We start from the raw sequence: 12,991 nt of genomic DNA on the forward strand, positions 1-12,991 counted from the left end.
GTCGTACTGTAGCAGAGCTCACTAGTTCTGTCGTACTGTAGCAGAGTTCACTAGTTCTGTCGTACTGTAGCAGAGCTCACTAGTTCTGTCGTACTGTAGCAGAGTTCACTAGTTCTGTCGTACTGTAGCAGAGCTCACTAGTTCTGTCGTACTGTAGCAGAGCTCACTAGTTCTGTCGTACTGTAGCAGAGCTCACTAGTTCTGTCGTACTGTAGCAGAGTTCACTAGTTCTGTCGTACTGTAGCAGAGTTCACTAGTTCTGTCGTACTGTAGCAGAGTTCACTAGTTCTGTCGTACTGTAGCAGAGCTCACTAGTTCTGTCGTACTGTAGCAGAGTTCACTAGTTCTGTCGTACTGTAGCAGAGTTCACTAGTTCTGTCGTACTGTAGCAGAGCTCACTAGTTCTGTCGTACTGTAGCAGAGTTCACTAGTTCTGTCGTACTGTAGCAGAGCTCACTAGTTCTGTCGTACTGTAGCAGAGTTCACTAGTTCTGTCGTACTGTAGCAGAGTTCACTAGTTCTGTCGTACTGTAGCAGAGCTCACTAGTTCTGCCGTGCTGTAGCAGAGCTCACTAGTTCTGTCGTACTGTAGCAGAGCTCACTAGTTCTGCCGTGCTGTAGCAGAGCTCACTAGTTCTGTCGTACTGTAGCAGAGCTCACTAGTTCTGCCGTGCTGTAGCAGAACTCACTAGTTCTGTCGTACTGTAGCAGAGTTCACTAGTTCTGTCGTACTGTAGCAGAGCTCACTAGTTCTGCCGTGCTGTAGCAGAGCTCACTAGTTCTGTCGTACTGTAGCAGAGCTCACTAGTTCTGTCGTACTGTAGCAGAGCTCACTAGTTCTGTCGTACTGTAGCAGAGCTCACTAGTTCTGTCGTACTGTAGCAGAGCTCACTAGTTCTGTCGTACTGTAGCAGAGCTCACTAGTTCTGCCGTGCTGTAGCAGAGCTCACTAGTTCTGTCCTACTGTAGCAGAGCTCACTAGTTCTGTCGTACTGTAGCAGAGTTCACTAGTTCTGTCATACTGTAGCAGAGCTCACTAGTTCTGTCCTACTGTAGCAGAGCTCACTAGTTCTGTCCTACTGTAGCAGAGCTCACTAGTTCTGTCGTACTGTAGCAGAGTTCACTAGTTCTGTCATACTGTAGCAGAGCTCACTAGTTCTGTCGTACTGTAGCAGAGCTCACTAGTTCTGTCGTACTGTAGCAGAGTTCACTAGTTCTGTCGTACTGTAGCAGAGCTCACTAGTTCTGTCGTACTGTAGCAGAGCTCACTAGTTCTGTCGTACTGTAGCAGAGTTCACTAGTTCTGTCGTACTGTAGCAGAGCTCACTAGTTCTGTCCTACTGTAGCAGAGCTCACTAGTTCTGTCCTACTGTAGCAGAGCTCACTAGTTCTGTCCTACTGTAGCAGAGCTCACTAGTTCTGTCGTACTGTAGCAGAGCTCACTAGTTCTGTCGTACTGTAGCAGAGTTCACTAGTTCTGTCGTACTGTAGCAGAGCTCACTAGTTCTGTCGTACTGTAGCAGAGTTCACTAGTTCTGTCGTACTGTAGCAGAGCTCACTAGTTCTGTCGTACTGTAGCAGAGTTCACTAGTTCTGTCGTACTGTAGCAGAGCTCACTAGTTCTGCCGTGCTGTAGCAGTACAGTAACTTTCGGTAATCTGGGTCATTTTCTGTGGAAGACCAGTAAACTGTTCCTTGACAAACACCTCGTGTTCTGACCCATATCAACATTTACAAGTTACTATTTAATTTAAAATAAAAATGTTTTTAAGTTACTTTATTTTCTATTGAGGTGAGTGACTCCTCCAACTCTTGAGTCCTTGGCTACTCTGACTGTGAATGTTCAGGTGAATCATACTTAAAACAGAATAAACTGGCCAGAGAAAAGAGAAGAACAAGACATTAAAGGGGAATGAACAAACAGCTGAATCAAAATGGACTGTTGTGGCAGCTTGTGAGTGAATGCCTTTGTGTTGAACAGAGAGAGTGGGGCACAGCGAACGAGAGAGAGAGAGACGGACGCTTCACAGCGAATGGGCTTTGTTCTAATGGCAACACTCTGTTTGGAACACTGATAAGAGCCTTCCATTTGTCTCTCCAAGGTTTTTTTCTTTCTGTCCTCTGTTCTCCGTTCAAGTCTTCTCTGCGTCTTTTGTACTTTAAAGCGGATCCCAGGCCAGCCAAGTGTAGTGGCATCTGGAGCGTCTAGTGCAGCTTTTTCAACCACGTCTCTGAAGACTACTCTGATTTGTTCCCATATTGAACACCCCCCTCCTTTTACTTGTATGCTGATTGCTCTGTGGTCTTGTTTGTGTTTGTAGCCATTGCAATATTAATGAAATACAGAATGAGGCAACAACACAGCGTTTTTTTGTTGTTATTGTTCCTGGACGCTGGTCAATTAGCATTTTTCTTTTCAAGCACCCCCCCACCCCCCTATAGCCGACTTCATTCAGCCTGTCACATACATGTCTGTCTCTGGGACAGAAACACCCTATCAGTCCAGTACACTCTTTGACAGTCTACTGTTGTGAAGTGAGGAAGGGCGTGTGTGTGTGAGGGGTTGTGTAACGTAAGGAACGGTTTGACTAGCTTCTCACTTCCTGACCCCAGAGGGAAGGAATCTCAGTCTGATGTTACAGCGTCAGACACCAAACCCTGAAACAATGTGTCTGAACGCTGGCGACCCCTTATCAGATATGGCCTTACTGGAATATGCTATGTCCCCTCTGCACTTCAAGGCATATGTGTTTGAGGTGATTATTATCAAGCTTTTGTGTGTGTCCTGTGTTATCAGTGGAGAGGTTCTCTGTCTAATCCCCCCAGAGTGGGACGGGGGGACGGGGAAGGGGGGATGGGAGGACGAGGGGACGGGAGGATGAGGGGACGGGAGGATGGGGGGACGGGAGGACGAGGGGATGGGAGGATGGGGGGGATGACGAGGGGATGGGGGGATGGGAGGACGAGGGGACAGGAGGATGAGGGGACGGGAGGAAGAGGGGACGGGAGGGCGAGGGGACGAAGGGACTGGAGGAAGAGGGGACGGGAGGGCGAGGGGACGAAGGGACAGGAGGAAGAGGGGACGGGAGGGCGAGGGGACGAAGGGACAGGAGGAAGAGGGGACGGGAGGAAGAGGGGACGAGAGGGCGAGGGGACGAAGGGACGAAGGGACGGGAGGAAGAGGGGACGGGAGGGCGAGGGGACGAAGGGACGGGGGGAAGAGGGGACGGGAGGAAGAGGGGACGGGAGGAAGAGGGGACGGGAGGGCCATGGGACGGGAGTGCGAGGGGACAGGAGGATGAGGGGACGGGAGGGCGAGGGGACAGGAGGATGAGGGGACGAAGGGACGGGAGGAAGAGGGGACGGGAGGGCGAGGGGACGAAGGGACTGGAGGAAGAGGGGACGGGAGGGCGAGGGGACGAAGGGACAGGAGGAAGAGGGGACGGGAGGGCGAGGGGACGAAGGGACAGGAGGAAGAGGGGACGGGAGGAAGAGGGGACGGGAGGGCGAGGGGACGAAGGGACGGGAAGAAGAGGGGACCGGAGGAAGAGGGGACGGGAGGGCGAGGGGACAGGAGGATGAGGGGACGGGAGGGCGAGGGGACAGGAGGATGAGGGGACGAAGGGACGGGAGTAAGAGGGGACGGGAGGAAGAGGGGACGGGAGGAAGAGGGGACGGGAGGGCGAGGGGACGGGAGGACGAGGGGACGAAGGGACGGGAGGAAGAGGGGACGGGAGGAAGAGGGGACGAGGGACAGGGGTACGGGAGGACGGGGGGGTGACAAACATATGTTGGTGTGAGTGACGAGAGGAGGAGACTAACATAGTTAAGGTCTTATGAGGCTTCAAATATCTGAAAAAGAAGGAATAACGTTGTGGGGTTTTATAGGCTTGTCGAGTGTGTTTCACATAAGTATGAAATATGACCAGCGCAACAATAATTCATAGAAATTAGACTAGCAATTGTCCTGTAAATATCTGAATTTATTTCGTTTTTAGATGTGTATTTTTTTTATTTTTTTTATTTCCCCTTTATTTAACCAGGTAGGCTAGTTGAGAACACCTTTATTTAACCAGGTAGGCTAGTTGAGAACAAGTTCTCATTTACAACTGCAACCTGGCCAAGATAAAGCAAAGCAGTGCGACACAAACAACAACACAGAGTTTCACATGGAATAAACAAGCGTACAGTCAATAACACAATAGAAAAAACAGAAAGTCTATATACAGTGTGTGCAAATGGTGTGAGGAGGTAAGGCAATAAATAGGCCATAGTAGCGAAGTAATTACAGTTTAGCAAATGAACACTGGAGTGATAGATGAGCAGATGATGATGTGCAAGTAGAAATACTGGTGTGCAAAAGAGCAGAAAAGTAAATAAAAACAATATGGGGATGAGGTAGGTAGATTGGGTGGGCTATTTACAGATGGGCTATGTACAGCTGCAGCGATCGGTTAGCTGCTCAGATATCTGATGTTTAAAGTTAGTGAGGGAAATATAAGTCTCTAGCTTCAGCGATTTTTGCAATTCGTTACAGTCACTGGCAGCAGAGAACTGGAAGGAAAGGCCAAATTAGGTGTTGGCTTTGGGGATGACCAGTGAGACATACCTGCTGGAGCGTGTGCTACGGGTGGGTGTTGTTATCGTGACCGGTGAGCTGAGTTAAGGCGGAGCTTTACCTAGCATAGACTTATAGATGCCCTGGAGCCAGTGGGTCTGGCGACGAATATGTAGCGAGGGCCAGCCGACTAGAGCATACAGGTCGCAGTGGTGGGTGGTATAAGGGGCTTTGGTGACAAAACGGATGGCACTGTGATAGACTGCATCCAGTTTGCTGAGTAGAGTATTGGAAGCTATTTTGTAAATGACTTCGCCGAAGTTTAGGATCGGTAGGATAGTCAGTTTTATGAGGGTATGTTTGGCGGTGTGAGTGAAGGAGGCTTTGTTGCGAAATCGGAAGCCAATTCTAGATTTGATTTTGGATTGGAGATGTTTAATATGAGTCTGGAAGGAGAGTTTACAGTCTAGCCAGACACCTAGGCATGTGTAGTTGTTCACATATTCTAAGTCAGAACCGTCCAGAGTAGTGATGCTAGTCGGGCGGGCGGGTGCGGGCAGCGAGCGGTTGAAAAGCATGCATTTGGTTTTACTAGCATTTAAGAGCAGTTGGAGGCCACGGAAGGAGTGTTGTATGGCATTGAAGCTCGTTTGGAGGTTAGTTAACACAGTGTCCAAAGAAGGGCCAGATGTATACAGAATGGTGTCGTCTGCGTAGAGGTGGATCAGAGAATCACCAGCAGCAAGAGCGACATCGTTGATATATACAGAGAAAATAGTCGGCCCGAGAATTGAACCCTGTGGTACCCCCATAGAGACTGCCAGAGATCCGGACAACAGGCCCTCCAATTTGACACACTGAACTCTGTCTGAGAAGTAGTTGGTGAACCAGGCGAGGCAGTAATTTGAGAAACCAAGGCTGTTGAGTCTGCCGATAAGGATGTGGTGATTGACAGAGTCGAAAGCCTTGGCCAGGTCGATGAAGACGGCTGCACAGTACTGTCTTTTATCGATGGCGGTTATGATATCGTTTAGTACCTTGAGCGTGGCTGAGGTGCAGCTGTGACCAGATCGGAAACCGGATTGCACAGCGGAGAAGGTACGGTGGGATTCGAAATGGTCAGTGATCTGTTTATTAACTTGGGTTTCGAAGATTTTAGAAAGAAAGGGAAGGATGGATATAGGTCTATAACAGTTTGGGTCTAGAGTGTCACCCCTTTTGAAGAGGGGGATGACCGCGTCAGCTTTCCAATCTGTAAGGATCTCGGACGATACGAAAGAGAGGTTGAACAGACTGGTAATAGAAAGAGAGGTTGAACAGACTGGTAATAGAAAGAGAGGTTGAACAGACTGGTAATAGAAAGAGAGGTTGAACAGACTGGTAATAGAAAGAGAGGTTGAACAGACTGGTAATAGAAAGAGAGGTTGAACAGACTGGTAATAGGGGTTGCAACAATGGCGGCAGAATTGTTTTGAAATAAAAGGTCCAGATTGTCTAGCCCAGCTGATTTGTACGGGTCCAGGTTTTGCAGCTCTTTCAGAACATCTGCTATCTGGATTTGGGTGAAGGAGAAGCTGGAGATGCTTGGGCAAGTAGCTGCGGGGGGTGCGAAGCTGTTGGCCGGGGTTGGGGTAGCCAGGAGGAAAGTATTGTCTTTAACGTATCATTTCCATCTCTTAGTGTCTATTGTTGTCAATTTAAATGATAGAGAATGTGATACAATTTTCATATCACGCTTGCTACGTATGTTTGCTACGTATGTCGAGAAATATAAAATCAACCATTGTAAATGTATCAATCAATGGTCTCTTACACTGTGAGCCTATGTGGTCTAAGTAATAGATTTTTAAATAGTAGATCATTTTCTGTGTATTCAGTGTGATCTCTATCTCTCTCTCTTTCTCTCTCCCTCTCCTTCTCCTTCTCTCCCTCTCTCTGCAGCTCCAGGCCTGGCCGACCACCCAAGCGTTCCCTGGGGGTAGCGATGCAGGAAAGCTCCAGGCTTCTTCCCCACAGTGTCCACGGCCTACTGTCTCCCGGCCTCCTCTCATCCATGTCGCCCGGAGGTAAGATCTCTCTCATCCATGTGCAGCCACTCTAAACATGCACACAACCATCAGTCCCAATAAATAAATACAAATGTACCCTCCACCAGCCTAACCTCTACCTTCTATTAATTATGTATTTTAATTATGTATTTTGTTTGATAAAAAAATAGAGAGCCATCAGGTGACCTATACAAGAGACTTGGATTTATCACATTTTGATGAAAGCGATTCTGTTATCTTTTCCCTTGAGGTCCCTGTCTCTATTTCCAGGCACCTTTCTTTCTCCCCTCCTCTCATCTCCACCCCCTGCTTCTGCAAATCAGCTCTTATTGATTTCCTCCTCTGTCCTTCACTGGTCACTACTGCCGCTCACACAGAGGTTACACTATTGGATTTCTGTAGCCTTTTCTCACACATGCATTTGCTCTCCCTCTCTCTCTCTCTCTCGCTCTCTCTCTCTCCCTCTCTCTCTCTCTCCCTCTCCCTCTCTCTCGCTCTCACTCTCTCCCTCTCTCCCTCTCTCTCTCCCTCTCTCGCTCTCGCTCGCTCTCTCCCTTTCTCTCTCTCTCTCTCTCTCTCTCTCTCTCTCTCTCTCTCTCTCTCTCTCTCTCTCTCTCTCTCTCTCTCTCTTTCCTTTTCTCTCTCTTTCCTCCCCCCCTCTCTCTCTCTCTCTTTCCTTCTCTCTCTCTCTCTCTTTCCTTTTCTCTCTCTCTCTCTCTCTTTCCTTTTCTCTCTCTCTCTCTCTCTCTCTCTCTCTCTCTCTCTCTCTCTCTCTCTCTCTCTTTCCTTTTCTCTCTCTCTCTCTCTCTCTCTCTCTCTCTCTCTCTCTCTCTCTCTCTCTCTCTCTCGCTCTCTCTCTCTCTCTCTCTCTCTCTCCTATTCTCTCTCCAGTCTCTATCTCTGTTGTTGCTGTAGGCCTTTCCTTCTCCTGTCTCCTCTTAATATAAATGCAATATGATGGAATCTATTTGATAAATCTAGCGTTGTTGCATCAACACAATGCCTGTCTCTATGCTGTGTTTGCATGTGTCTATTGGAAAGTGTACCTACAGCAAACTACAGGTTCTGTCTTGTTAAGAACTTTTTACATTTTCTCTCTAAATTGCTGATGGTGGTGGTTTAGTCCTCACGATGGCCAGCAAGGATATTGATCTGTGCAGACGAGTAGTCTGAGCAGTCAGTTAGCCATGCTAGTGATTGATTTAAGATGACTGTTATTATTCTCCTCCCCTGCAGTGGGTGGTGGGCCTTCTTTAAAATGCACATGAAAATCATTTACATTTTGTATCGTCTCGGTGCATCAGTGTAAAACTCAACTCAGGCAGCAGAGTAGTTGTCTGCCTTTCTGTCAGATGACTAGACTTAATTAGATACTAGTGGACAAGTAGTCTTATCTTTTCAATATGAACATGTAGTTTAATGTGATAATCAACCTTTAATTCTTTTGATATTATTATTTTTACCTTTAATGGCCAAGCAGTATTGTAGTTGCAAAATCCATGTTTTGTTTTCGTTTTCACAGGTTTTGTTAATACAGCTAGAGGTATATTATTCCTGAAAAGCCTTTGAATTAAGGTAATGGGGCAACTTGCTGATCTCTTAAATATCAGCCTTTTCCACTGCTCATGCTCATTCCTATTAAGCAAACAACATATGTATATATGTATATGTAGATATGTATATTTAGATATTTAGATATGTATATTTAGATATGTATATTTAGGTATGTATATTTAGATGTGTTTAGTTAGATATGTATATATGTATATTTAGATATGTTTATGTAGATATGTTTATTTAGATATGTATATTTAGATATGTATATATGTATATTTAGATATGTTTATTTAGATATGTATATTTAGATATGTTTAGTTAGATACGTATATTTAGATGTGTTTATTTACATATTTAGATATGTATATTTAGATATGTTTATTTAGATATGTTTATTTAGATATGTTTATTTAGATATGTATATTTAGATATGTTTAGTTAGATATGTATATTTAGATATGTTTATTTACATATTTAGATATGTATATTTAGATATGTATATTTAGATATGTTTATTTAGATATGTATATTTAGATATGTTTATTTACATATTTAGATATGTATATATGTATATTTAGATATGTTTATTTAGATATGTTTATTTAGATATGTTTATTTAGAAACCTTAAAGGAATAATATTACGTCATACATCCTGAATGGATCAGAGACCATGCAAAAGTTCATGTTTACTACATATTGATGAATATATTTTTTATTTACCAACCAGTAATTTAGTAATAGTAGCAGCAGTAGTTGTACTTGTACATAAAATAATACCACTGTAGTCAAAAGTAACAATGTTCCTATTTCAGTGGAAAACATCTTACGGCAGACGTCAAATAGCAGATTTGTATCGGAGTTGTCATTCAGTTATTAGCAACCATTTGTGTTGTCGTTATCATGTCATTTGGGAATTATCTGTACAAATGAGCAAGCTTTACCCCCCCCCCCCCCTGTGGAGGCGGTAGGAGTATTGAGTTGAGCAAGAGCAAAACTAACATGTTGTGAGCTTTGTTGGAGCATTTGGTTTCCTGGAATGCTGTTGACAGAAACACCATAAGCCCCTGGCACTCCAGGGAGGGGAGGGGCTCCAACAGCAGGCTTCAGGATTCCATCCTCACACCACAGTACAGTCATCATGTACAACATGACTGCCGTTACTGACTACAGTACTGGACACTGAAGCAACCCTGGTCAGGGGGAGATGGAGAGATAGAGAGATGAAGTGTGTGTGTGTGTATGGTCCACATCTGACAAAGGTGTTTCTCCCCTGTCAACATCCTCATGTAGGCAGTTATGAAACCCCCCTCTATCTCTCTCTCTCCCTCTCCCTCTCTCCTCTCTCCCTCTCCCACTAGCTCTCTCTCTCCCACTCGCTCTCTCTCATACTCTCTCTCTCGTCTCTATCCCTCTCCCGCTCCCATTCTCTCTGTCTCTCTCTCACTCTCTCTCTCTCTCTCTCTCTCTCTCTCCCTCTCTCTCTCTCCCTCTCTCTCTCTCTCTCTCTCTCTCTCTCTCTCTCTCTCTCTATCTCGCTCTCTCTTTCTCGCTCTCTCTTTCTCGCTCTCTCTCTCTCTCTCTCTCTCTCTCTCTCTCTCTCTCTCTCTCTCTCTCTCTCTCTCTCTCTCTCTCTCTCTCTCTCGTCTCTATCCCTCTCCCTCTCCCATTCTCTCTGTCTCTCACTCTCTCTCGCTCTCTCTCGCTCTCCCTCTCTCTCTCTCTTTCTCTCTCTCTCTCTCTCTCTCTGCCTGTGGCTGAAAACAAACTCAGCCCTTCCTGATGACTTTGATGAGTGACATGTCCCACTAGGGACTTGTTCTCCATCTGTTTAACCCCGTCCGTCCGCCCGTCCCCTCTCCTCGTCCATTGGCCTCACTCTGACAAGTAGTATTTAGCTACTGTTTTGGATCGCCTCCTTTCTCTACACTGAGTGTACAAAACATTAAGAACACCTTACTAATATTGAGTTATACTCCCTTTTGACAGCATCAATTCATTGGGGCGTGGACTCTACAAGGTGTCGAAAGCGTTCCACAGGGATGCTGGCCCATGTTGACTCCAATGCCTGGATGTTGGCTGGATGTCCTTTGGGTGTTGGACCATTCTTAATACACACAGGAAACTGTTGAGCGTGGAAAGCCCAGCAGCGTTGCAGTTCTTGACACAAACTGGTGCACCTGGAACCTAATACCATACCCTGTTCAAAGGCACTTCAATCACCCTCTGAATGCCACATACACAATCCATGTCTCAGTTGTCTCAAGGCTTAAAAATCCTTCTTTAATCTGTCTCCTCCCCTTCATCTTCACTGATTGGTGGATGTAATAAGTGATATCAATAAGGGATCGTAGCTTTCACCTGGATTCACCTGGTCAGTCTATGACATGCAAAGAGCAAGTGTTGTTAATGTTTTGTAGACTCAATGTATCACGCCACATGTTGCGCTGTTGTCTTACAGCATTGGGTCACTTTAACCTGGTTAATACATGTGACCCCATTACAATACAGTCTCCTTACTGTAAATGGTAAAGCTAACCTTCTCCTGACGTCCTGGACCAGTGGTATTGCTCTCTGACCTCTCCTGACATCCTGGACCAGTGGTATTGCTCTCTGACCTCTCCTGACATCCTGGACCAGTGGTATTGCTCTCTGACCTCTCCTGACATCCTGAACCAGTGGTATTGCTCTCTGACCTCTCCTGACATCCTGGACCAGTGGTATTGCTCTCTGACCTCTCCTGACATCCTGGACCAGTGGTATTGCTCTCTGACCTCTCCTGACATCCTGGACCAGTGGTATTGCTCTCTGACCTCTCCTGACGTCCTGGACCAGTGGTATTGCTCTCTGACCTCTCCTGACGTCCTGGGCCAGTGGTATTGCTCTCCGACTTCTCCCATAGTCCTGGGCCAGTGGTATTGCTCTCTGACCTCTCCTGACGTCCTGGGCCAGTGGTATTGCTCTCTGACCTCACCTGACGTCCTGGACCAGTGGTATTGCTCTCTGACCTCTCCTGACATCCTGGACCAGTGGTATTGCTCTCTGACCTCTCCTGACATCCTGGGCCAGTGGTATTGCTCTCTGACCTATCCCATAGTCCTGGACCAGTGGTATTGCTCTCTGACCTCTCCCATAGTCCTGGGCCAGTGGTATTGCTCTCTGACCTCTCCTGACGTCCTGGGCCAGTGGTATTGCTCTCTAACCTCTCCTGACGTCCTGGGCCAGTGGTATTGCTCTCTGACCTCTCCCAACGTCCTGGACCAGTGGTATTGCTCTCTGACCTCTCCCGACGTCCTGGACCAGTGGTATTGCTCTCTGACCTCTCCTGATGTCCTGGGCCAGTGGTATTGCTCTCTGACCTCTCCTGATGTCCTGGGCCAGTGGTATTGCTCTCTGACCTCTCCTGACGTCCTGGACCAGTGGTATTGCTCTCTGACCTCTCCTGACGTCCTGGGCCAGTGGTATTGCTCTCTGACCTCTCCTGACATCCTGTACCAGTGGTATTGCTCTCTGACCTCTCCTGGCGTCCTGGATCAGTGGTATTGCTCTATGACCTCTCCTCAATCCTGCTGTATCAGTTGATTCTGTGTCAGTCTTGGCGATGTTTCCCAATTCTGTGTGTCGGCTCGGCTCGGCAGTCCCTCGCTCCATTCAGTCATCTGAAGGGGTTAAAGTCTGGGGATCTGTTTAGTGACATATGGGCTAGCCTTCGCACATGCTAACACAGGCCTTTCACACACAAAAAGAGAGAGAGAGAAGGAGAGAGAGGGGGAGGGGGATATAGGGAGAGAGAGAGGGATTGATGGAGAGAGTGAGAGCGAGAGGGATAGGGCCAGACTGATGGTCTGTAAATCCCTCTGATAAAGAGTCGGGGCCCTGAGACTCACGCTCGCCAACGCACAGAGCAGAATTAAAGTCCAGGCTTCGGCGTAGGTGGGTGGCCCCCAATCCGTATTTAATGAAGGATCTGTGGAGAAGGAGGGGGGGCTTTTCATTTGTATTTCCAGCAATCTGGCTCTCGGGAATGATCAGCATGGGCTTGGTTAATAAGGACAAGACTGTAAAAACAACGAAGTAATAATCAGAGACAGAGAGCCCAGTGGTACGGGGAGAAACGCTGCACGCAATCACTAAGCTCTTATTTGTATCCCTCTTCTAAAGGTAGGAATCAGCGCTTCTCTTGGATCCTTATTGCCGACCTTCATTTTTCCTATTGATCTGCAAAGCAGAGACAAGCGGACAGGAAGGAGACACACAGATCGCTGTTTCCTTTTCCTCTCCGGGAAATGGTGGATTGTCCCGTGGTGCAGATGACTGGTTCCTAATGAGCCTATGTTATGCACATCACTTTTCATCGTGACATTTAAACGCACCTCCTGATGTGGTAGATACTGAACACCCCACAAGGTTACCCAGTATTTCTCCCTAAACCTCCTGAGGTGGTAGATACTGAACACCCCACAAGGTTACCCAGTATTTCTCCCTAAACCTCCTGAGGTGGTAGATACTGAACACCCCACAAGGTTACCCAGTATTTCTCCCTAAACCTCCTGATGTGGTAGATACTGAACACCCCACAAGGTTACCCAGTATTTCTCCCTAAACCTCCTGAGGTGGTAGATACTGAACACCCCACAAGGTTACCCAGTATTTCTCCCTAAACCTCCTGAGGTGGTAGATACTGAACACCCCACAAGGTTACCCCTGGCCCAACCCCACCCCTCAGAACAAAACCCTGGCCTGACCCCACCCCTCAGACAGCACCATGGCCCGACCCCACCCCTCAGACAGCACCATGGCCCGACCCCACCCCTCAGACAGCACGATGGC

The 12,991-nt window shown here is 47.1% G+C and overlaps 1 protein-coding gene across 5 annotated transcripts in view; it reads left to right on the forward strand.

Annotated features, from left to right (window-relative positions):
* Window positions 1–12,991, forward strand: part of LOC120021444 (dachshund homolog 2-like) — a 271,141-nt gene that overhangs the window by 136,871 nt on the left and 121,279 nt on the right. For all 5 annotated transcript variants that reach the window (XM_038965213.1, XM_038965214.1, XM_038965215.1 and 2 more), the window contains exon 2: window positions 6,500–6,624. In XM_038965213.1, the coding sequence (XP_038821141.1) occupies window positions 6,500–6,624 (125 nt within the window). The remainder of the gene's footprint in view (window positions 1–6,499; window positions 6,625–12,991) is intronic.

Source organism: Salvelinus namaycush, chromosome 26 (genome assembly GCF_016432855.1).
Source record: "Salvelinus namaycush isolate Seneca chromosome 26, SaNama_1.0, whole genome shotgun sequence".
In the NCBI taxonomy this organism is placed as follows: domain Eukaryota; kingdom Metazoa; phylum Chordata; class Actinopteri; order Salmoniformes; family Salmonidae; genus Salvelinus; species Salvelinus namaycush.